Source organism: Hemiscyllium ocellatum, chromosome 1 (assembly GCF_020745735.1).
Source record: "Hemiscyllium ocellatum isolate sHemOce1 chromosome 1, sHemOce1.pat.X.cur, whole genome shotgun sequence".
NCBI classification, from domain to species: Eukaryota; Metazoa; Chordata; class Chondrichthyes; order Orectolobiformes; family Hemiscylliidae; genus Hemiscyllium; species Hemiscyllium ocellatum.
In genome coordinates, this window is record NC_083401.1 from 43,233,331 (window position 1) to 43,260,350 (window position 27,020).

The 27,020-nt window shown below is 42.0% G+C and overlaps 1 protein-coding gene across 1 annotated transcript in view; it reads left to right on the forward strand.

Moving 5' to 3' along the window:
- The window catches only part of dcc (DCC netrin 1 receptor), a 990,886-nt gene that overhangs the window by 306,785 nt on the left and 657,081 nt on the right, over nucleotides 1-27,020 (forward strand). Inside the window, exon 3 of the mRNA XM_060825544.1 lies at nucleotides 2,350-2,634. Coding sequence (XP_060681527.1) covers nucleotides 2,350-2,634 — 285 coding nt within the window. The remainder of the gene's footprint in view (nucleotides 1-2,349; nucleotides 2,635-27,020) is intronic.

Here is a 27,020-nt window from a genome sequence, read left to right on the forward strand (position 1 = left end):
GTTAAATTGAATGGAATTAGTTTTGTGTGTACTCAAATAAGTAAAGTGAAAAGTTTATAAGTTGTCACTTACAGTGCCATCTTAGGTACATAAGTACCTAGGTATTAAAAAAACACAGAAAAAAACTATATATATTATAAATCAGGAACAAAAACAGAAGGTGCTGAGGAAAGGTCACCGCACCCAAAATGTTAACTCTGATTTCTCCCCCCAGATGCTGCTAGACCAGCTGAGCTTTTCCAGCAACTTCTGCTTTTGTCCCTAGGTACAATCTTTAGTTTGAATAGAGACATGAAGAAAAAATATTACTTGACAGCCACACACCTATAGGTCAGAAAAACAGGTAACAAAGTTAAAAAGACAGACTTCACTGTCTCTGTCCAAAGTCTCTCTGAAGCAGCCCCACAGAGGGGACCTCCACATGGTCTGACCCCTGGCTGCTGCCACATTCCAAGCTAGGCCACAACCACCACACTCTGCACTGGGCAGCGGATCACTGGCGTGCCTACCCCAGACTCTGGGGTCCCTGCTCTGGCCTCTGGTCATCGGTGTCCCCTTTCCAATCACTGGTGTCCCCACTCCAGGTCACTGGTCACTGGTATCCATGCTCCAAGTCATTGGTGTCCCTGCTCTGGGTCACTGGTCACTGGTCTCCTTGTTCTGGGTCACTGATGTCCCCACTTCTGGTCACCGGCCACTGGTGTCCCTGCTCCGGATCATAGAGCCATAGAGATGTACAACACGGAAACAGACGCTTCGGTCCAACCCGTCCATGCTGACCAGATATCCCAATCCAATCTAGTCCCACCTGCCAGCACCCGGCCCATATCCCTCCAAACCCTTCCTATTCATATACCCATCCAGATGCTTTTTAAATGTTGCAATTGTACTAGCCTCCACCACTTCCTCTGGCAGCTTATTCCATTTACGTACCATCCTCTGAGTGAAAAGGTTGCCCCTTAGGTCTCTTTGATATCTTTCCCCTCTCACCCTAAACCTATGCGCTCTAGTTCTGGTCTCCCCCACCCCAGGGAAAAGATTTTGTCTATTTATCCTATCGATGCCCCTCGCGATTTTACAAACTTCTATTAGGTCACCCCTCAGCCTCCGACACTCCAGGGAAAACAGCCCTAGCCTATTCAACCTCTCCCGATAGCTCAAATCACCCAACCTTGGCAACATCCTTGTAAATCTTTTCCGAACCCTTTCAAGTTTCACAACATCTTTCCGATAGGAAGGAGACCAGAATTCCACACAATATTCCAACAGTGGCCTAACCAACATCCTGTACAGCCACAACATGATCTCCTCAACTTCTGAACTCAATATTCTGACCAATAAAAGAAAGCAAACCAAACGCCTTCTTCACTATTCTATCTACCTGTGACTTCCCTCGTCACTTATGTTCCTGCTCCGGGTCACTGGTGTCCGAATTCCGAGTCACTGGTGTCCCAACTCCGAGTCACTGGTCACTGGTGTCCCCACTCCGAGTCACTGGTGTCCCAACTCCGGGACACTGGTGTCATCCCTCTGGGTCACTGGTGTCCCCCCTCCGGGTCACTGGTGTCCCCCCTCTGGGTCACTGGTGTCCCCCCTCCGGGTCACTGTTTCCCCCTCCGGGTCACTGGTGTCCCCACTCTGGGTCAGTGGTCTGTGGTGTCCCTGCTCTGGGTCACTGGTCACTGGTGTTTTTGCTCTGTGTCACTGTTCACTGATGTCCCTTGCTCTGGGTTACTGTTCATTGGTTTTCCTGCTCTGTGTCACTGGTCACTGATGTTCCTGCTCTGGGTCACTGTTCACTGATGTCCCTGCTCCGGGTCACTGTTCACTGGTGTTCCTGCTCTGACTCACTGGTCACTGGTGTCCCCGCTCCAGTCGCTGGCATCTCCACTGGCTGCCAGCTCCTAACACACTGTAGAGTCTGGGTCCAGGTGCCCAGGGCCAAGAGAAGGAAGGAGAGAGGGAGAATTAATGAAAAAGATGAAAAAGTACAGGCGGAGCAGAGGAGTCCCGGCTGAAGAGCCCTATTCTTGTCACCATCATGTGAAATGACATAACGTCAACTACATTCCTCCTCGTAATTATCTACCTTACTGCCCAAAATGTTCCTGTATTTTTATTTCATCTTGTAGTCAATTCTTGCAATGTTCTACTTTGATACTTATGGTTGAACAATAATTAAGGAAAGACATTTTGTCGAGATCTCTCCCATGTAAAACTCTGCTCCACTGAAAACAATAAAGCAAATGCTCCAATCTCCAATGATGTCATCAATATAATGTCAAGATTTTGACTTTCATTCATCACCTTTTAGGCATTAATAATAACTGTCAACTTCTTTATTTCTAGGTCCACTGAGGTTCACCGCGCAGACAAAGTCAGTCTCTGCTTATGCAGGAGACACTGCCCTGCTGAAATGTGAAGTTATCGGTGAACCCATGCCTTCCATTCATTGGCAGAAAAACCACAATGATCTGAAGTTAAGTGCTGAAGACACACGTGTATCTGTTCTCCCCTCTGGATCGTTGGTGATCAGTAAACTTCAGGCAGAGGATAGCGGGTCCTACCGTTGCCTGGCAGAAAATCCTGGAAGCTCAAGGACTGGAAATGATGCTGAGCTTTACGTTTTGTCTGGTAAGAAAATGAGAATTATCGTTTTGTTTTTAACTCCACTGAAAAACAGAATAGACTTCCACCTTGCCCTTTGAAGGTGTTGAATTACCCGACTTGCAAGATGGAAAAGTGGAACTTCTCACTTTAAGGAGTGTTATGGATCAGGCCAGACCCCCCTTAAAACCTTTCAAGAAAACAACTTTGCGAGTTGTTTTAAGCAGGTGTACAGTGGATATTCTAGGAGGGATGCAGCTGGCCCAACCACTTAGTTTGAAACAAAACTCAATTTATTTGCAAGATGATCAAATGAAACACAAACAAAATAGAACAGAATACAGAATAACTTAACCTTTCCGAAAACCCAACAGATTTTCCCAACTTAATGATGCTGTCCCAAATTCCTGCAACAATCCCTGTAAACACTCATAGAACATAGAACATAGAATGTTACAGCACAGTATAGGCCCTTCGGCCCTTGATTTTGTGCTGACCTGTGAAATTAATCTGATGCCCATCTAACCTATACCGTTCCATTATTATCCATATGTATGTCCAATGCCCATCTAAATGCCCTTAACATCGGCAAGTCTACTATTGTTGCAGGCAGGCCGTTCCATACCCTACTATTCCCTGAGTAAAGAAACTACCCCTGATGTCTGTCCTAAATTTATCAACCCTCAAATTAAAGCTGTGTCCCCTCGTGTTAGCCTTCACCATCCGAGGAAAAAGGCTCTCGCTGTCCAACCCTCCGATTATCTTATACGTCTCAGTTAAGTCAGCTCTTCTCTCTAACGAAAACAGTCTCAGTTCCCTCAGCCTTTCCTCATAAGATCTTTCTTCCATTCCAGGCAACATCCTGGTTAATTTTTTCTGAACTCTTTCCAAAGCTTCCTCATCCTTCCTGTAATGTGGTGACCAGAACTGTACGCAATACTCCAGGTGCAGCCTTACCAGTGTCTTGTACAGCTGAAGCACGACCCTGTGGCTCTGAAACGCAATCCCTCTAAGAATAAAACCTAACAGACCATTTGCCTTCTTAACAACCCTATCAACATGAGTGGCAACTTTCAGGGATTTAGGCACCTGGACACTAAGATCTCTCTGTGCCCAGTACTCTGCATTCCTGTTACTTCTTCCAAAGTGAACTACCTCAAAACTTTCTGCATTAAACTCCATTTGCCACCTCTCAGCCCAGCTCTGTATCTTATCCATGTCCCTCTGTAACCCACAACATCCTTCAGCACTGTCCTCAACTCTGCTTCCTTAGTGTCATCTGCAAATTTACTAAGCCATCCTTCAATGCTGACCTCCAGATCATTTATAAAAATGACCAACAGCAATGGCCCCAAAACAGATCATTGTGGCAAACCACTGGTAATTTAGCTCCAGGATGAACATTTCCCATCAACCACCACCTGCTATCTTCTTTCAGGTAACCAATTTCTGATCCAAACTGCTAAATCACCTTCAATCCCAAAACTCCGTACTTTGTGCAATAGCCTACCATGTGGAACCTTATCAAATGCCTTACTGAAGTCCACATACAGCACATCAACCACCTTACCTTCATCCACCTGTTTGGTCACCTTCTCAAGGAACTCAATAAGGTTAGTGAGAAGTGACCTACCCTTCACAAAATCTTTCCTAATCAACTCATTCCTCTGGAGATGATTATACATCCTATCTCTTCTAAGCTTTTCCAACACCTTACCCACAACCGAAGTAAGGTTCACTGGCCTATAATGACCAGGGTTGTCCTGACTCCCCTTCTTACACAAGGGAACAACATTTGCGATCCTCCAGTCTTCCAGCACTATTCTTATAGACAATGATGACATAAAGATCAAAGCCAAAGGCTCTGCAATCTCCTCCCTGGCTTCCCAGAGAATCTGAGGATAAATCCCATTCGGCCTAGGGGACTCATATTTTCAGATCTTCCAAAATTGCTAAAACCTTCTCTTTGTCAACCTCAGTCCTATTTAATCTTGTAGCCTGTATCTCCATGTTCTCACTCAAATTCCCTTTTCCGATATGAATACTGACTAAAAGTTTTCATAAAGCATTTCCCCTATGTCTTCAGATTCCACACACAACTTTCCAACTTAAACAACGGTACTTGCTGATGAGGGGAACCACCACAGGATATCCCTGCACTGCCTGCCACTTCTCTTTCCTACCCCTGACAGTAACCCGTCTACCTTCTTCATGTGGCTATGGAGTAACTATCTCCTTGTAACGCCTCTTAATAACACCCTCTGCCTCCCGAATGATCTGAAGTTCATCCAGCTCCAGTTCCCTAACACAGTTCTGGAGGAGCTGGATTTGGGTGCACTTCTCACAAATGAAGTCAGCAGGGACAATAGAGGTGACCCTGACCTCCTGCATACTGCAGGGGGAACATTCAACTGCCCTAACCTCCACTCCCGCTATTCTAAATTCCCAAATAGACTGACGGAAAAAAAAAAGAAACATGGAAGAGTGCACTTGTTATCTTACCAACCGTCACACCGAATATTGTTCTTTGGTTAGAGGAGGAGGATGGGTGGGAGACACTACCCGAGTAGTGTTTCGGGTAAAGCAACTGCCCAAATATGTGACCTCATGACCTCTCCAACTGCATCCAGAAAACTGAAGAAAAACCGGAACAAAAAGAAATTTAAACCGTATACTCATGTATCCCGACAAGGTCAGCTGCTCCCTGGAAACCTTGTGACTCCTCCAACTGCATCCAGGAACTCCTGGGCTAAAAAGGAAAAATCCAATACAGGTGTTTACAGGAGAGATGTCAGAGAGAGGGAGGATCAGCATGGACCTGATTATTTGGATCCAGAGAGAGAGGGAGGATCAGCATGGACCTGCTTCCTTGGGTCCAGAGAGAGGAAGGATCAACATAGACCTGATTATTTGGATCCAGAGAGAGAGGGAGGATCAACGTGGACCTGCTTCTTTGTGTCCAGCGAGAGAGAAGATCAACATAGACCTGATTCTTTGGGTCCAGAGAGAGGGAGGATCAGCATGGACCTGCTTCTTTGGGTCTAGCAGTTTCACAACTGACTGCCTGCTAAAACCAAACCAAACCAGGGAAAAGCTGAGCTGGGAGAACTGGCCACTCCCCTTTCATTGTACAATTTTATTTTAAACTTTTTCCTGGGGAAGCTTTGACAAAGGATCAGTTAGACTTGAAACATCAGTTCTTTTCTCTCCTTACAGATGGTGCCAGACCTGCTGAGATTTTCCAACATTTTCTCTTTTGGTGACTGTGTCGGCTGTTTTTGTGATTAGAAATCTGTGACCAGCAGTGTACCACAGGGATCAGTGTTAGGACCCTTGCTGTTTGTTATGTACCTTATCAACTTGGATGTGAATGTAAAAGATATAATTATTAAGTTTCTAGATGACACGAGAATTAGTTGTGGTATTGATAGTAAGGAGGATGGTCTTAGGCTACAGACTGATATTGTTCAGCTGGTATATTAGGCAGAGCAATGGCAGATGCAACCTCTGTATAAAACATTGGTTAGGCCACAGATGGAGTACTGTGGGCAATTCTGGTAACTACATTTTCAGAAGGATGTGATTGCACTGGAGCAGGTGCAGAGGAGATTCACCCGGATTCTGCTTGGAATGAGAATTCTCAGTTCTGAGGAGATGCTGGACGGGCTGGGTTTGTTTTCCTCAGAGCAGAGGGGTGATAGGCATAGACAAGATAGATTGTGAGACTCTATTCCTTGTGACTGATGTGTCTAAGACCAGAGGGCATAAATTTAAGGTGAGAAGCAAGTGGTTTAGAGGAGATCGGAGTAAAGGTTTTTTTCACCAAGAAGCTGGTAGATATATAGTATGTGCTGCTGAGAGGATGATGGAGTCAATTACTCTTGCAATATTTAAGAGGCATCTGGATGAGTATTTAAAATGGCGGAGCATAGTAGGCTGTGAATCAAGTGCAAGTAAAAGGGATTACTATAGTTTGGTGTTCGTTGATCAGTATAGATGTTGTGGGCCGAAGGGCATCTTTTTATGCTATTTGACTCTCTATTTGCGCCTACCTTAATAATCTTTCAACATTTGTTTGCCTTTACATTACCATCAGTACAGTTTTCTCATAGGGCACTAATATAACATTTCAATTCCCATAGGAACCATCCTCTTGACCTTTCCATAAAATTTTCAATGTAGTGTCAAGTACAGCTGCCCAAAGTCATTTCATTTAAGTCTATTACTAACTAGGGGACACAGGGAAGTTTCAGTCTAGCAGTCACACCTAAATCTGAAGCTAGGCATAAGACAACAATGTGCTGAAACAATTTTAATGGGAACATGTGTACGAATGTGACACAAGTAGATCTTTCAACCATGGCATGTATAAATACTTTGGTTTGCACAGAGAGAGGATTTAAATTCATGTCTGTGATTCCCCATGGGGCGAGTTTCAGGTCATGAATATGATTTTTCATTCTCTCTCTTGAGACTAGCCTAACTCGCTTGTGGAAATCAAATCATATTTCACAGTTGTTTGTGCTGCATCTTATGCATATTTGGACTGACATCAGGAACAGAACTCCAAATGGAAAGAGTAACCTGTTTCTTACTCGTCAGTTATGCTTCTATTTCTGTCAGTCGGTGATGAATTCTGCTCCACATTCATACTGGGAAGAAACTGTACTGTGAATACTTGACCACCTTAAACAGTTTATATTTGTAATGCCTCTTCAAGCGCCTTCTGCTTTAAACTTAAAATCACTCTGTGTCCTGATTTTTATGATCTCTAATGGTATAATTTAGACATTGGTTTGGTACATGTATCATGTGCCGGAAGAAACACAGATCAAGCACTTTGGAGTTGTCATTTAATCACAGTCCTCGATTTGGAATCCCAGCAAGTGATTGTTTGTCCTGATTCTCTTGGAGATGAGGGGAAAATTGATGAATGTTCACAGGAACAGAAGCTAGAGTTATTGCTGAATTTGACATTCGGGTTCCATTATCAGCATTGTTTTTTTGCAAATCTCAGTTTCTTTGCAGCAGCCAGGCAGACTGACAGTGTGTTGGAGATGATCTGTGGCATTTGGACATGATGGACATGGGGATTGGCAAAGAGTGCGTGGGCAGTGTCTTTCTTCTGACTACTCAAAATTCCCAGCATTATATCTGTTTGTGGTGAGATAAATGACCTAATATATTTAAATTCTTTTCTTGTGAAGGGTTTAGTTGATGGATGAGGGTTTGGTTTCGTTGGCACCTTGTATGAATGGTCATTCTGAGCATAGGGCATTAAGTGAAGGCCACCTTGTTGGGTTGTGAGCTTCTCATAGCCAGGTCGGGAAATGATCGTGTGGCAGAGGTTTAGGATGATAAGGAACTAGACTAATGGAGCTGATCCAATTTTTATTGATCAAACAAAATAATCAATGGAAGATGTGGGCAATGATATTCACGCTGAGGATGCATTGTTTCGAGACCTCAGACAGGCGTGAAGCTTTGAATTCCCACAGACCTTGCCCAATTTATTAGAAGAGTAAAAAGTGAGGTCTGCAGATGCTGGAGAGTCCTTTCCTGATGAAGGGCTCTGGCCCGAAACGTTGAATTTCCTGTTCCTTGGATGCTGCCTGACCTGCTGTGCTTTAACCAGCAACACATTTTCAGCAATTTATTAGAAGAACCAGATTTCATGGTTTCGAATGCTGTTGCCTGGCTGATAATGAGAGTTGCTGGGAATTAGGGACTGCGTGGCTGCTGGGATGAGAAGAGACAAAAAAAGCCTGCAGATGCTGGAATCCAAAGTAGACAAACAGGAGGCTGGAAGAACACAGCAAACGAGGCAGTATCAATAGGTGGAGAAGTCAACATTTTAGGTATGATCCTTCTTCAGCACTCAGAAGGAAGAAGGGTCATACCCAAAGCATTGAATTCTCCACCTCCTGACACTGCCTGGCTTGCTGTGTGCTTCCAGTGTCGAAAAAGGTGGTGCTGGAAAAGGCACAACAGGTCAGGCAGCATCCGATCTAACTGCTGAAATAACATTTTTATTCCAAAAAGGAAGGACGCAAAAAAAAACAGTAATTATCAGCTTATTGGCTTAATATTACCTTAGTATCTGTCTTTGGGAAAATGTTAATCTATTTTAAAGGATGGAGTACAACAACATTTAGAAATGCATTATGTAATTAAGCAGAATTGGCAAGGCTTCATGAAGAGGAAATTATGTCTGATAAATTTAATAGAATTTGAGAATAGAATTCTTTAAGGTCGTAACAAGTACAATAGATGAAGGAGAAACAAGTAGATAGATTTGAATTTCCAAAACACATGCAATAAGTTCTGCACTTTAGACCACGGATTAATTATTAGCATGGATAAAGGATTGTCCAGGCAGTAGAAATTGGGATAGGGAGGGCATTTTCAGAATAGAAAACTGTAACTTCTGAGTTGCTGCAGGGATCAGTGCTGAGCCCACAATTATTTGCAATTTTTGTGAATGAATTGGATGACAAGTGTATGTACAGTCACCAGTGGGAAGGAAAGTAAATGTGGGTGACATAAAGAGTTTGGGATATTGCCAGGTTAAGAGAATGAACAAAAACTTGGCAGATGGAATATAACATAGGAAACTGGTAAATTAAGGCACCCTGGAAGGAAGAATGGAAGAGATGAATTTTACTTACATGAAAAAAGACTACAGAAAGTTTGGAAGTTATTGGGCTAGTATAGGTTAGGTAGGATTCGGTCGGCGCAACATCGAGGGCCAAAGGGCCTGTACTGCGCTGTATCCTTCTATGTTCTATTTAGAAAGCTGCAACAAAAAGGCATTTGGGGGTCCTTGTGTATGAATCACCAAAAGCTGGCAAATGATTTCAGGATGTACTAGGGAACACAAATGGAATATTGCCTTTATTGCAAAGGGAATGGAAAACAAAAATAGGAAAGTCTTGTTTCTTTCCTTTGTTAATGGGATGCAGGTGTCATTGGTCAGAGGAGCATTCATTACCCATCCCTATTTGCATAAAAAGTCAACCGTATTGCTGTGAGTCTGAGTCACAGGTAGTCCAGACAAGGTAACCAGATGAATCAGTTTCCCCAGCAATGACCAATGGACTCCAAATTCCTGATATTTATTGAATTCAAATTTCACCATCTGCAATAGAAGGATTCAAACCCAGATCCCCACAATATCACCGAGGTGTCTAGATTAATAGTCTTATGATAATACTACTAGGCCATTACCTCCATCATTGAAACTATGCAAGACACTAATTAGACCACACTGGAATACTGTGAATGGTTTTGGTCACCTTATCAAAGGAAAGATACACTGACAGTAGAGCCAATCAAGAGAAGGTTCATTAGGTTGATCCCAATTATGGAGGGGTTTCCTTATGAAAAGAGGCTGAGTAGATTGGGCCTGAACTCATTGGAGTTTAGATGAATGAAAGGTGACATTATTGAAACATACATGATTCTTAGGGAGCTTGACAGGGTAAATGTTGTTTTCCCTTGTGTCAGAGTCTAGAACTAGAGGGCATAATCTCAGAGTAAGGTAACACTTATTTATGACACAAATTAGGAAGAATTCCTCCTGTTGAGGCTTGGTCATGAAAATGTTCAAGGCTGAGATAGACAGATTTTTAATCAGTAAGGGGGTGAAGGGCTATGGGAAAAAGGCAGGAAAATGGGATTGAACATCATCAGCTCAACTATAATTTCATTGAGTGGTGAAGTAGACACAGAGAATCACACAGCACAGAGCAGTGTCTTCATCTCATCGTGTCTGCACTAACCTATCCATACTAGAACATAGAACATAGAACAATACAGCACAGAACATGCCCTTCTACCCTGGATGTTGCGCTACAAACTAATCTAAGCTCATCCCCCTACACTATCCCATCATCATCCATGTACTTATCCAAGGATTGCTTAAATCTCCCAAATGTGGCTGAGTTAATTACATTGACAGGCAGGGCATTCCACCTCCTTACCACTCTCTGACAAAAGATCCTGCCTCTGACATCTGTCTTAAATCTATCACCCCTCAATTTGTAGCCCCCTCGTACATGCTGGCATCATTCTAGGAAAAAGACTTTCGCTGTCTACCCTATTTAATCCTCTGATCATCTTGTATGCCTCTATCAAAACCCCTCTGAGACTTCTTGCCAATGAGAACAGACCCAAGTCTCTCAGCCTTTCCTCATAAGAGCTTCCCTCCAGACCAGGCAACATCCCGGTAAATCTCTTCTGCGTCTTTTCCAATGCTTATCCTGTAATGGGGCGACCAGAGCTGTACACAATATTCCAAGTGAGGCCGCATTAGCGTTTTGTATAGTTGCAGCATGACATTACGGCTCCGGAGCTCAATCCCTCTACCAATAAAACCTAACACACTGTATGCCTTCTGAGTAGCGCTATCAACCTGGGTGACAACTTTCAGGGATTTATGTACATGGACTCCAAAATCCCTCTGCATATCCACACTACCAAGAATCTTTCCATTGACCCAGCATTCTGCCTTCCCGTTATTTTTCCCAAAGTAAATCACCTCATATTTAGTTGCATTGAACTCCATTTGCTACCTCTCAGCCCAATTCAGCAGTTTATCCACATCCCCCTGCAACATTTTTCCACACTGTCCACAACTCCACCAACTTTAGTATCATCTGAAAACTTACTAACCCACCTATGCCTGCATCTAAGGCATTTTTAAAAAATGACAAATAGCATTGGTCCCAAAACAGATCCTTGTGTCACACCACTCTGAATATTTTCCACCAACCATCACTCGCTGTCTTCTTATAGAAAGCCAGTTTCTAATCCAAATTGCTAAATCACCCTCAATCCCATGCCTCTGCATTTTCTCAAACAGCCTACCATGTGGAACCTTATCAAAGTCTTTACTGAAGTCCATGTACACCACGTCAACTGCCCTAACCCCATCTTCATGCTTGGTTACCTTCTCAAAAAGCTCAATGAGGTTTGTGAGACATGACCTGCCCATGACCATGTTGACTATCTGCAACCAAATTGTTGCTTGCTAGATGATTATAAATTCTATCCCTTAAAGTCCTTTCCAAAACTTTTCCTATAACAGACGTAAGGCTCACTGCTCTATAATCACCTGGGTCATCTCTACTGCCTTTCTTGAACAAGGGCACAACATACTAATCCTAATTTTTAGCTTTTGGCCCATAGCCCTGAATGCTGTGACATTTCAATAGCTCATCCAAGTACTTTTTCAAGGTTATGATGTTTTCCATCTCTACTGTTATTTGCTACAAACTCACTGACTCCCACAATTACTTGGACTACACCTCCTCCCATGCAATATCCTGCAAAAACTCCAATCCGTTCTCCCAATCCCTCCGTCACATCTGCTTGGACGAGGAGACATTCCACTCCCAAGCATCCCTGATGTCCACCTATTTTGAACTACGTGCTTTTCCCCCCTCTGTTAACCAGACAGCCCTCCACCACACCATCTCCATTCCCTGTTCCACTATCCTAAACCCCCCCGCAAACACAATAAAGACAGAGTGCCCCTTGTCCTCACCTACCATCCTTTCAGTCTCCGCATCAAATGCATCATCCTTAAATACTTCCTCCAACTTCAAATGGTCCCCACCACCAAGAACATCTTCCCCTCCCCACCCCCTCTGCCTTCCATAAGGACTGTTCCCTTGGTTTGCGCTGCTCTCCCTACCAACCCCCTGAAACCGCAATTACCTTCGCCTGCAACCGGAAAAGGTGCAAAACCTGCTGGTACATCACCCTCCTCACCTCCATCCAGGGCCCCAAACAGTCCTTCCAGGTGAAACAGAGGTTCACCTGCCTCTCTTCCAACCTAGTTTACTGCATCAGGTGCTCCCCATGTGGTCTTCTCTGTATCGGGGAAACCAAATGTAAACTTAGGAACGGTTCGCCAAGCATGTCAGCTGGGCCCACAGGGGTTGACCGGACCGTCCAGTCACTGCCCCTTTCAAATCCCCTTCCCACTCCCTTTCCAATATGACCATCCTTGGCCTCCTCCATTGCCACAACGAACCAAACCGCAAATTGGAGGAACAACACCTCAGCTTCCAGCTGGGCAGCCTCCAGCCTGGAGGACTCAACATTGAGTTCTCCAATTTCAAATAGCCTCCCTTCCCATTCACCCACTCCCTTTCCAGCCCCTCCCCCTTTCTTCCATCCCTCCCAGACACCAATCGGATTCATTCCTCTCATTGACCAACCAAGTCCGACCCTCTACCTGTCTTCGCCTATCCCCACCACCACTCTGCCCTTGCCACCCCCCCCCCCCATTATGTGCAACTATCCTTACACCCACCTCCAATCCTGAAGAGGGTTACCTCCAAAATGTTGTCCCTACTATCCTCCCATGCAGTGCACTCCAGATTCCCATCACTCTCTGGATGAAAAATATTTTTGTTAAATCCTATCTAAACTTTCTGCTTTTGACTTTAAAATTATGCCTCCACATTATTGACCCTTCAACTAAGCAGAATAGCTGCTCTCTGTCTACCCTTGAATATGTCCCTCAGTGTCTGACACATTTCTATGAGGTCCCCCTTCAATCCTGTCTGCTGTGAAAAAAATTGCATAGCTGAAATGGTCCATCCCAGAAAACATCTTGGTGAATCTCCTCTGCACCCCTTCCAGTGCAATTAAACCTTCCTGTAGTGTGGTGACTAGAACTGCACATAGTACTCCAGCTGTGGCCTAAGCAAAGTCTTGTACAACTCCAACGTAACGCCTCCCTGCTCTTATAATGTATGCCTTGACTGATAAAGCAAGTGTCCTATTTGACTTCTTAACCACCCTATTTACCTGTCCTGCCACCTTCAGGAATGTATGGACAGGTACTCCAAGATCTGTCTGTTTCTCTGAGCTTTCTAGTGTTGATACTGTTCATTGAGTAATCCAATATCCTGTTAACTCTTCCAAAGTGTATCCCCTCACACCTATGAAGATTGAATTCCATCTGCCACTGATCTGCCCATCTGATCAACCCATCTGTACCTTCTTGTTAGCTAAGATCTCCTTAATCACTACCAACCACCATGCTAATCATTGTATCATTTGTAAACTTATTTATCATCAACCCCGCATTCTCATCTATATTTTCTAACAGGTATCACAAACAATAAGGGACCCAGCACTGATCCCTCTGGCATGCCTCTGGACACCAACACCCCCAATCAGACAAACAGCTTTCTACGATTACCCTCTATTTTCTACCACTGAACCAATTTTGGGTGCATCTTGTCCAGCTACTGTGGATCCCATGTGAGATTTTGTTCAAGACTTTGTTGACTCTGCATAAACTACATTGACTACATTCTAGCTATAGATAAACACTTATGACCTGTCAGCATATAACACTATGAATGAAAACTCTACTCTCCTTCTGAGCTTCCCTTAGGCATATAGACAAACAGATAGACAAACAGATGGGAAAGAATGGGGAGAGGAAAGCTTAGTAGGCAGTTCTGGCATTCCTATTGAGGGATTGCTGAGATGATCATTATGATTCTTATGCTGGCCAGTACTTTGCGTTTGAGTTGTCTCTCTCTGGATGCTTCCACTGACTTGCAAGAGACTATGTGGCTTCTAAAAGGCTTCTCACTTGCCACTAAAAAGGCACAGTTTACAATAATTGCCGAAGAAGAGATAAATTAGTTCCTCAAGCTTAAAGTGGGATTTGACTGTAAAACAACAGAATGATAGCACCTGTGTTGGTAGAAACCAAATCACTTTTCTCTTTATCTCTTTTTTCAGGCCCAAGCTGTTCACTTACCTGAGAACCAATCATACCATTGTTGTCAGGCAGAAGACCTTAGTCATTGATAACTTGTCACTGGTTGATTGACCAATCAATGTCTTACTGCTAAACAAAACATCATTTGTGATGCAATCTCTGGGCTCCAGTTAGTCGATAACCCAAATTTCAATTATTGCTCCTTCAAACAGATGTTGACGTGGCACTTGCCGTAAGTGACAGGTTACTTAGTTTTTAAAACATACCGCAATCCTTTAAAACACTGATTTCAGCTGACAATATTAAAAGGGAAACAAAGAAATTGTAGACTTTACAACAGTACCTGCAAACTTTAGAGTGTATTCTATTTTCATTGAATGGAGCCATTGTTCACACAGTCATGACATTTTTTTCGTTAAACTAGTTGCCTGTTAATTTGTTGACAAAATTGTTTCCATTCTATTTGTATTGAACATATAAGCAATAGCTGATGTACATTCAAAAATCCAGTATCTAACTCCCACTTAAATAAGTTAATTTAATTAAAATGACACATATGGTGATATAAGAAAAATATGGAATATATTCAATGCTTCCAACTAGCGAAATAAGAAAAGTTACATTGCAAAGTAAAGAGTGGAAAATGTTTGGTGTCAAGACCTGGAATCGAGAGCTTGCAGAATTTGAACTTTTCAATTCACTTTTTAAAACTTCAGCTTTGAACAGATTGTCCCGTGTTTGTCACTCCAGTTCACCCAGTTAAAAATTGGAATAATGAACTCAGATTGGTTCCTGAGTCTTGTAAATTATAGTGGTCCAGTGAATCCCACATTCTGTCCCTGCGAGCACAGGCTGTGGATCCCTGACACTGAGATCACATACATTCTTGAGCCGGCACTTGCTAATAGTGAGACCAATTGCCAATTTCCCAGAAGTGGTCTCCTAACTGATCGACTGCCTGTCTCCTTACCTTCCTAGGAGAAAGTCAGGACTGCAGATGCTGGAGATCAGAGCTGAAAATGTGTTGCTGGAAAAGCACAGCAGGTCAGGCAGCATGCAAGGAGCAGGAGAATCAACATTTCGAGCATAAGCCCTTCTTCATTCCTGAAGAAGGGCTTATGCCTGAAACGTCGATTCTCCTGCTCCTTGGATGCTGCCTGACCTGCTCACCTTCCTATAAAGGATGCTGGGTAGCTGGCGCTATCAGAGATGGGCAGTTCTGGTACCTCAGCTGGCCCACCAGAGAAAGTTGATCCGTGAACTATGCCTGCAATACTGTAAGGGATCATCAACATGGAAGAGCCCTGCTTGCCTGCAGGGAAGATAATGACTATCCCTTTACAGACCATATTAAAGGAGCATATGCTTTAGACTTCTGAACCAAAAATAGTTGTAATTCTCAATTGGATAGCACTTGCGGAACAACTCTGAGTCTGCCAATAACCAACACAACAACCAATTTAAGATAATCTGTTGAGCTTGTAACATGATTCATTTGCACTTGTTAGTGGCATCAGCTATTCATGAGGACCCACATCCCAGTGAAAACTGGGTGGCATGGGCAAGTTGGGCCGAAGATACTGTTTTCATGTTGTCAATCTCTAGAACTCGATAATATAAATCTGACTCTGCTACATTTGCATTCATGTGTATGCGTGTTTGCGTGTGTGCTGGTATATGTCGGAGGATGTGGGTGTGGAGTACCAAATGTCTTTGCTGGTTTGTTAGAAGGGAAATTGATATCAGGCAGAAAGAGAGTGGTTGATTTCCCATAGTCTCCTCTATGATCACAGGTAAGTTGAGGTAGGATAGTGTTGTAAATTTGCAGTCCAATGTTCTTTTAAACAACCCATTGGTCATATAAGGTGAAGGGAAATGATTTGAGACAACAGCAACATGAATGGAACCCAAGGAAGTGTTAGAAACATGCCTCAGCCAACTTTAGGATAGAAACAGAACAGGGAAGAAAGTTGGAAGAGAAAGGTAGCTAATGTAGAGGATTAATTTTTGTCAGTGCAGACTGGCTGGGCCTAAAGTCCTGTTCTATAGTGCACGATTCTGTGACACCATGTACTCACAACTAGCACTGTGCACCAAGCTGAAACATTGGAGGAAAAGAATGAATATCTGATTCAGCAAAGTCAAAGAGATGGGGTTGAGGCAAGGACAATGTAAAGATCAGCTTGAGTCTTAAGAGAGAACTTACATTATGATAAGATTCACAACCAACAGCATTTATTGCAGATAGAATCCTCAGTAACCCGTGAACTGTCCCTAAACTCCCACATCAACCAAGAAGAGCATATTACTCTATTAAAGGCCATTTTTGCTCCTTCATTACAACTCTGATGAGGTTCACACAACACCAGGTTATAGTCCAACAGGTTTAATTGGAAACACTAGCTTTCGAAGCACCGCTCCTTCATCAGGTGGTAGTGGAGAACACAATTGTTAGACACAGAATTGATAGCAAAAGGTTTCAGTGTGATGTAACTGAAATTATACATTGAAAAATACCTTGATTGTTTGTTAATTCTCTCATCTGTTAGAATGACCATGTTAGTTTCACTTCTTTCATAATTAAATCGCAAAGCATTTTTTAAAAGTTACATTCTCAAGTGTCTGGGTAATCCAAGATGGAGGACAGGAAAAGATTCTGGCTGTAACAGCTGCTCCTTTTTTGAGGTATTTTCGGTGTTGGAGGTGACTTCCTCGAATTCCAGGAGCAGTAATTACTGTTTTATATGCTGTTGCATTGTTTTGGAACTTTGAAGGAAAAAAGTCATAACAACTGCACTTTTAAAAGGGAGAGGAACAGACAAAGGAAGCACATGGTGAGGTTAGTGCAGGAGAGAGAGAGAGAGAGAGAGAGAGAGAGAGAAACTGACGCAGCAGTGAACCTGCACAGTTACTGCCTTTGCTGTTTGAATTCATGTATCGCTGCACATTGGAGTGCATCTGGGAAGTTAACAAACAGTGAATTTCACAACTAATCTTGGAGGAACATGTTTGGGAGTGGTCACAGCACAGAAACAGAGAAGTGAATAGTTAAGCGTGGCCTTACAATATGTATGCAGTAGTGAGTAGAGTGGGTTCTTCCTTGATTATATGTTTTATTGAGATATATCTCTTGATTAAACTTAAAATATAAGCCATAAGTATTCATTTAACCTGGAGCAGCATTTTGTAGAGGAATAAGATGGTGCTATTTTCTGGGTCTATAGATTGTGAAGGAGCAAAAATGGCCTTTAGTAGAGTGATGTGCTCTTCTTGTCAGATATGGGATTTTAAGGAGAGGTTACGTGGTGCTGAGAATTACATCTGCAATAAATGCCGTTGGTTGTGAATCCGATCAGATTAAATGAATTGGTTGGAGAGACAGTTAGAGGCAGTGAGGAATTTACAAGAGCAACAGTATGTGATGGATGGCAGTTATGGGAAGGGGAAAAAGTCTCAGATACAGTCACATAGATGGGTTAACTCCAGGAAAGGTAAGAGAGTTAGGCAATTACTGCAGGAGTCTTCTGCAGCTATCACCATTTCAAATAAGTAGGCTGTTTTGGAAAATGTAGGGGGTGATGGATTCTCAGGGGAATGTATCACGAACAGCCAAGTTTCTGCTATTGAGACTTGCTCTAATGCAATGAGGGGTACCTCGGGTTCCAAGAGATGGATTGTGTGGGGAATCTCTAGTCTGAGGTACAGACTGATGTTTCTGTGGCCTTGATCCTGGCACCAGAGAGGCAACACACCATTCTGATCTTTCGCTGCTGGCCGCAGAAACATCTGCCTGTACCTCAGACGAGAGAGTCCCCGAACACAATCGATCTCTTGGAACCCGACATACCCCTCATTTAACCCACCTACGTGACTGTATCTGCGATTTTTTTCCCCCTTCCTATGACTTCCATCCATCACATTCCCTTGCTCTTGTAAATTCCTCATTGCCTTTAACTCTCTCTCGAACCAATCCATTCGATATGATAGGAATCACAACCAACGGCATTTATTGCAGCTATAATCCTCAGTAACCCGTAAACTCTCCCTAAACTCCCATATCTGACAAGAAGAGCACATCACTCTCCTAAAGGCCATTTTTGCTCCTTAACAATCTATAGACCCAGAAAATAACACCTGTTATTCCTCTACAAAACACTGCTCCAGGTTAAATTAATACTTATGGCTTATATTTTAAGCAAGAGACATATCTCAATAAGTCATACAATCAAGAAAGAACCCACTCTACTCACTCCTGTAGATGTGCTGTAAGGCCACACTTAAATATTCACTTATTCACTTCTCTGTTTCAGTGCTGTGACCACTCCCAAACATGTTCCTCCAAGATTAGTTGTGAATTTCACTGTTTATTAATTTCCCAGACGCCCCTCTGATGTCCAGCAATACATGAATTCAAACAGCAAAGGCAGTAACTGTGCAGGTTCACTGCTTTGTCAGTTTCTTTCTCTCTCTCTCTCTCTCTCTCTCTCTCTCTCTCTCCCTCTCTCTCGCCTGCACTGACCTCACCATGTGCTTCCTTTGTCTGTTCCTCTCCCTTTTAAAAGCGCTGTTATTTTGACTTCTTTTTCCCAAAGTTTCAAAACAATGCAACAACATATCAAACAGTAATTACTGCTCCTGGAATTCGAGGAAATCACCTCCAACATTGAAAATACCTCAAAAAAGGAGCAGCTGTTACAGCCAGAAAGCTTTCCTGTCCTCCATCTTGGATTACCCAGACACTTGAGAATGTAACTTTTAAAAAATGTTTTGCGATTTAATTATGAAAGAAGTGAAACTAACATGGTCATTCTAACAGATGGGAGAATTAATAAACAATCAAGGTATTTCTCAATGTATAATTTCAGTTACATCACACTGTAAACTTTTGCTACAAATTCTGTGTCTTACAATTGTGTCCTCCACAATCACCTGATGAAGGAGCGTCGCTCCGAAAGCTAGTGTGCTTCCAATTAAACCTGTTGGACAATAATCTGGTGTTGTGTGATTTTTAACTTTGTACACCCCAGTCCAATACCTGCATCTTCAAAATTGATGAGGTGAATGCAGCAGTCACGTATCTACAGTGATTCAAGGTTATTCTTTGAGTTCTCAAACATGATATATGGAAAGACTGAGCCTGCATTAATGTAAAAAGTTTGATAAGCAAAATCAATAAGAATATTTACCTTCTCAACCATCTTGACAGGTGGCTGCAAAATCCTTGCCCAATCATCAGCATACAACAAAGCAGAAACTTTGCTCAATAGATTCAGGTCATGAGAGGATAAAGGGCAGCTTCAGTGAATGGGGCAAATCTGTTGATGGGTGAAATTACAGAAGATCAATGAAATTATAACTAATTTAATGTAGTACAAAACCAATTTATGGCCTGTGAGGGCCAAGAGTTTTGCTTATCAAAAATGATAGCTGTGACAACTAAGGAGATAAGAGACAAAGAAAAGACATAGAGCAATACAAAAATAGCACAGGTTCAGGTAAATATAATGGACACAAAGAACATAATAAGGTAATAGTGTCCGTAGGGTAGTTAAGAAGATGTACAGAACATTTGCCTTTCTCGGCTGAGGCATATTTGAAAGGAGCAGGGAGGTTATGTTGGAGCTGTATGAAACTTTGGTTAGGCCACAGTTGGAGTACCTCACGACAGGAAAGATGTGATTGCACTGGAGGGATGCAGAGCAGATTCACCAGGATATTGTCTGGGGTGGACCATTTTAGCTCTGAAGCAAGGCTGGATAGGCTCAGGTTGTTTTCTTTGGTGCACCATCATCATCATCAGCAGCAGCAGCATGCCCTCACAGACAAGGATGACTTTCAGGGTGAATCCGTAAGTGGCTGTAGAGACTGATGTGGCTAACACAGGCTCTGTTACACGTGGGGCAGATGATGGTCATTGGAAGGGGTGGGTGGAAGATCAGTGTTGCAGTTTTGGTGCAGTGAAGGCTGAGAAGAACCTGGTAAAGGTGTATCAGATTATGAGGGGTATGGACAGGGTGAATCAAATCAGCTGTTCTCCTTAGTTGAAGGATCAATATCAAGGGGTCATAATTTTAAGGTGAAAGGCAAGACGTTCAGAGGATATTTATAGAAAAACTTTCACCCAGAGTTTGTTGGGAATCTGGAATGAACTGGGAGGGAGGGTGAGGCGGGAAAATTTTATGACCACTTGAAGTGTCATAACATTCAAGGTGATGCGCATTGTGCTGGAAGATGGGACTGTACATATTTAATCTACTTTGACAGACTGGATTTGACAAGTCAAAGGGTATCTTCTGTACCGTATGATTCTGTAATTCTATGATCAGCAATGACGAAATAGTGAGCAAGAGCTACACAAAGGAGGTATAAGCAGAAAATTGTAAGGTATATAAATATACAAAACAATTTTACAGATATATCAGGTAAAAAGATCAGTGTGGCTTGAAAACTTGAAATACTAATAACGTCATTGAAAATAAGGGAATGGCAGATGTGCTGAATAATTACTTTGCAAAACATTTACAGTAGTAAAGAAATCATATTGCCAGAAGTCTCTTACTCAGATCTTCCAGACTCCATATGCTCATATACCAGTGTACTCCAAAAGGTACCGTCAGGACCTCTTGGAAGTACGAATGTACTGATTTTGCAAGAACTGTCCAGGAAGATTAAACTTCTAGTGATGAATTCCTCAGATTCTCCTGTCCCTGTGTGAATATTTTCGACTTTGAGTTAGATTCGAAAACTTGGGAGACATTCGACTTATAGTTGGTTCTGCTATAATGCGTATTTTTCAACTCGGATTTGCTTTAATGTGATTCAAGAATTGACACCATTATTTGCAGAAAGTGAACAGTCCTTATTCGTGCTGGCTACAACACGATTCTGGCCCATTAATTTAAATAGCGTGGCTATTGCGCGATTTTCTTATAAAGTGAGATTGCACGAGAACGGAACTATCGCGTTATATCTGAAATGACTGCATTTGAATAGTTACCCAGGAAATGTTAAGAATATTAAAAACATGTCTAACTTCTGAGTAACTATACAACTGAACTTCTTCCCAATGCTCCACCTTCCCCAACCCAACCAAACTCCTCCCTGACCCTCTGACTTCCCGACTGGCCTTGTAAATCCTCTCGATCCTTCAACTCTGCCATGACTGTCCAAGCCACTGACTGACCACCAAACCCCTACCAATTTTTTGACTCGATCAATCCAAACACGCATTGACCACTAGAACTCCTCCCATTCTACCTAATCTCCAACTGCCCTGATTTCCAAACTCCCCAAGCCTCTAATCTTTCTCACACTCTCCTTACCCTCTTTATTCACCCCCACCCCTCAACCATCCCCCAAGTTTTCCTGACTCTTTTTTCCTAATTGAGGAGTGAAAACTCTAGCCCTGTTGTTAGAAAATTGCTTGAGTCTATAACAAAGGAAAGAGTGACATCATATCTTGAAAATTTTTAGCTCATCAAAAAGCCAGTTGACTTAATAAAGAAAGTTTGCAGATGACACCAAAATTGGAGGTGTAGTGGACAGCGAAGAGGGTTACCTCAGATTACAACAGGATCTTGACCAGATGGGCCACTGGGCTGAGAAGTGGCAGATGGAGTTTAATTTAGACCAATGAAAGGTACTGCATTTTGGAAAAGCAAATCTTAGCAGCACTTACACACTTAATGGTAAGGTTCATGGGAGTGCTGCTGAACAAAGAGACTTGGAGTGGTGGTTCACAGTTCCTTGAATATGGAATCGCAAGTAGATAGAATAGTGAAGATGGCGTTTGGTATGCTTTCCTTTATTGGTCAGAGTATTGAGTACAGGAATTGGGAGGTCATGTTGCGGCTGAACAGGGCATTAGTTAGGCCACTGTTGGAATATTGCATGCAATTCTGGTCTCCTTCCTATTGAAAAGATGTTGTGAAACTTGAAAGGGTTCAGAAAAGACTTACAAGGATGTTGCCAGGGTTGGAGGATTTTAGCTAAAGGGAGAGGCTGAATCGGCTGGGGCTGTTTTCCCTGGAGCGTTGGAGGCTGAGGGGTGACCTTATAGAGGTTTATAAAATCATGAGGGGCATGGATAGGATAAATATTCCCCTGGCGTGGGGGAGCCTAGAACTAGAGGGCATAGGTTTAGGGTGAGAGGGAAAGATATAAAAGAAACCTAAGGGGCAACTTTTTCACGCAGAGGGTGGTACGTATATAGAATGAGCTGCCAGAGGAAGTGGTGGAGGTTTGTACAATTGCAACATTTAAAAGACATTTGGATGGGAATATGAATAGGAAGGGTTTGGAGGGATATGGGCCAGGTGCTGGCAGGTGAGATTAGATTGGGTTAGGATATCTCTGTGCTGTACATTTCTGTGACTTTATGACTATGACTCTAATGGATCATCCCTGATGAGCTTGATTCAATTTCTTGAAGAAGTTACCACAGTTTTGCACAGGGGAATATTCATGAATGCTATTTAGGCAGACCTCCAAAAATCCCTCCCAAGAGACTATTGCTTAAAGTTGACATTCATTGAATTGAAACAAATTATTGATCCAGTTAAGAAATTGGTTAAATGGCAAGAGACTTAGAATAGGGAAATGGACTGATATTCTAATTGACAGATTGTGATTAATGATATCCTGCAGTTATCAATGGCGACATTGCCCATCTTTAACTCCACTTGAGGAGGTCATGATAAATTGCCTTCTTCAAATGTTGTGCTCCCTGTGGTTGAGGCACAGCCACAGTGTTGCTTACTGATGGAATGCCACCATTTTGATTCAGCAACAGTAAAGGAGAGGTAATATTCACTGTAACTCTGATTGACAGTAATGATCTGAAATCACAAATCCCAATCTAACAATGATGCATAGTTAGATGGCATTCCAAGTGTGCAGATGAAAGCAAAAAACTGCACGGGTATTGATAAATTAAATAAATTGGCAAAATTATGGCAAGCAGATTGTAAAGTAGCCATAACTGAAGTAATCTGCTTTGGATCTAAACTTGGACAGAACAGGCTACTTGCCAAATTGCAAAAGTCTAGAGAGATTGGAGATCCAAAGAGCCTTGTCAGATCAGGTATGTCAATCATTTGAGCATTACAAACAGGCACAAAGTAGATTGATAGAATGCTAATCTTAATATCTTTTGAGGACTTGAGTTTGAAGGATCATGAAAATAAATTAATTTATTTTATGTTCTTTGGAGATAACCAGATTTCATCTTTAAGGTCAATGAAAAGACATATTGGACCATTTTCTTTAATAGCATTTTATAGAAACCACCAATGTTTCAGATAATTGTTGGGCTTATTTTCTGGAGTCTGTCTGACTGGTTTTGACTGTCCTTTTTGAACAATATTTTGCAGACAGCAGAAGGTTTTGGATTTCAGTTTAGGTGATCCTGCTCAAGAATAGTTTGCTTAGCTCATCTCCCCTTTATGTCAAATGCTTTTCTTATGAATCCAGTATAGAACCTGATAGTCTTCTTGAAAACTGACTAGAAGACTTCTAATTGCTATATTTTCTGAGCAAAAGTGTCTGCCAAGATCCCAGAGACAATTACCATATCAAGCGAACTATCTAGGTGCCCAGAACACCAGGTCAACATCTGTCTGTAATTCCAAACTTTATATTTTGTTTTTCTCTTCAGAGCTAACCATTATTGCTCAAAAGTGTTTTCTCCCCAAGGTGATTCTCTATGGAGAGAAATCTTTATTTTACTGCTGTTGACTAGAGCATGCATATTTTTTTTTCATACTACAATCTCTGTTAACCAGTTTTAAAAGGCATCTGAATCATTTTGCTTTTAGGTGTCTTAAAGAAAACTGATTGATGGATCTTTTAATTCTTGGTCTAATATAGAGAAAGTGTATGAAAGGCCATTTTGGGATATGATTTTTTTAAAAATTCACCTTGTGACCCACGGAGTAATAAGACTAAAGTAAGATTCGGTAATCCTCCCATCGTGTTTGAAATAAGGAAAGAAGGTTGAAATCATGCATCATTGATAAGAAGCCCTTGTTAGACAACACTGGGGGGAGGGGGGCAATGGCCTAGTGGTATTATTGCTGAGGTATCAATCCAGAGACGCAAGTACTGTTCTGGGGACCTAGATTTAAATCCCACCACAGTCAATGGTGAAATTTGAATTCAATAGAAAATCTGGAATTAAGAGTCTAATGATGATCATGAATTCATTGTCAACAAAACACGTTTTGTTCACTAAAGTCCTTTATAGGGAGGGAAACTGCCATCTTTACCTGGTCTGGCCGACGTGACCAGATCCATAGCAATGTGGATGGCCCCTTTGGGCCATTACGGTTGGGCAACAAATGATGGTCTGTCCAGTGACACTCTGATCCCATGAATGACTAAAAAAAAGTTGGAAACTGTGAGTATTTCAGTCCACCAAACTTTAGGAAGAATATATTAGTCCTTGGATGGAGTAGAGCATATATTTACCAGAATTTTAACTGAACTCCAGAGGTTAAATTGTAAGGCGAGATAACACAGAGTAGGATTGTATTCTTTGGAATTCAGAAAGTCATGGTGTGACTTGATCGAAGTTTTCAAGATATTAAGGGGAATAAATACACTAAGTAGAGAAAAGCTAATTTTACTGGTTGGAGAGTTTAGACCTAAGGATCAGCATATAAATGTTCAAGCCAGACCCCTGTCATTTACACAGAAGCCTACTTCTTTACCACCGTTACTATGTCCTCAGCTCTACATTAATCTGTCCTATTGCTGGCCACTTCTTAACCCAGCTCATCAACTGCACAATAACATTGCACGGAATCAATTCTGTGTTAAAGAAGAGCTGACGTACAAGGAAATGCTTGCTTGGCCAAACCATCCCTGTACTTGTTTTTCCTGAAAACCTGCCTTTTTCCTTATGATTCATGTTCCATTTTAAATTTAAGCTTATCAATATCGCAGGGAACAATTACAGCCTCACTTGTTGCTCAGTGTCTCCCTCAAGTTGGAACTGGAAGATGTGTGGAGCAAATCTGTGGGGCTGCAACAGAGATTGGAACTGCAGATTGCACTCACAACCAGTCCAGATCGATCCCTGATGGAATGCAACAGGAAAAGAGAAGAGCATCAAAAAGAATATATTGGTTGCTTAGGAGGAACAGGGTGGAAAGTTGACAGGAACTATGACCATAATTTTGCATCAACAAAACAGATAGTGTCAAAAATGTTGCAACAGGAGCAGAAATTCAAGTCAGAACATAAGCAGATTGAATTTAAGGGATATTATTTCAATTTAAAATAATTTTAACAATCCAAATGTGGTTTGAAGTTTAGTACTGCATCTTGGCATTGGATGAACATTATTCCGAAGAGTTTGTCAGAACGATTTCCCTGTAAGAGCTCTTGAATCAAGCTAGATTTTATAAGTATTATCACTTTGCAAATATTTCATTCCAACTTCTGCCATTGCTAGTATTTTACTAGTGATAGTGAAAGTACATGCAAAGGCCATCTCTCTCAGAGGCCAACTAAGAACATAAATGTAGCAGCAGAGGTAAACCATTTAGCACCTCAAACCTCAACTGCTATTTGAAGAGTTCATGGCTGATCTGCTGCAGGACTCAATGCCTCTTTTAGTATAATTTATCATAGCCCTCAACTCTGTAAATATTTCAAAAATTTACCCTATCCCTCTTTAATTGCTTTCAGAGATCTAGCCATCACAATTCTCTGGAGCAGAGACATCAAAACATTTACCACTCTCGGGGAAGAAATATCTTTGCATAGAGGGCATAGGTTTAAGGTGAGAGGAGTAACTTTTTCACACAAAGGACAGTATGTGTATGGAATGAGCTGCCAGAGGAAGTGGTAGAGGTGGGTATAATTGCAACATTTAAAAGGCATCTGGATGGGTCTATGAATAGGAAGGGTTTAGAGGAATATGGGCCAAATGTTGGCAAATGGGACTAGGTCAGATGAGAATGTCTGATCGGTGAAGATGAATTGGATCGAAGGGTTTGTTTCTATGCTGTGAGACTCTATGATTCAGTCTCATTTTCAAGTGCATTTCCCTCATTCTATAACTATGCGCCCTAGTCCAAATCCCCAATTAGTGTAAACATCTCAGTATTCGCCCTGTCAAGCCACTTCAGAATCTTGGATGTTTCAATAAGATCATCCTTCATTCTTCTAAATTCAAAATGAATGAGGCCTACGTTGTTTAGCTTTGATAAATCAATCCCTTCATCCCAGAAATCAGCCTAGTGGATTTTTTTGAACTTTCTCCAATGCCAGCACACACTTTCTTAAATACATCGTCCAAACCTGTATTCAGTACTCTTGGTGCAACACTCACCAACAACCTGTATAGTTGAAATAAAACTTCTAGTTTATACAGCATGGAAAGAGACCCTTCGGTCCAACTTGTCCGTGCCAACTAGTTCAAGAAGGCAGCTCACAGAACAGTTAGGGATGGTCAATAAATGTTGGGCCAACCAGTAAAACCCATATCTGCCTGAATCTCTTGGGAGTTTCATGAAAAAAAAGGAGAGAAAAAAAAGAACATTTACGGAATACATCACATCTTTCAGAAATATCACAAAGTACTTCACATACAATGACTTAGAGTAACTGACTATTGTTATCTGGCAAAAGCTGTAACCATGTGCACACATTATTC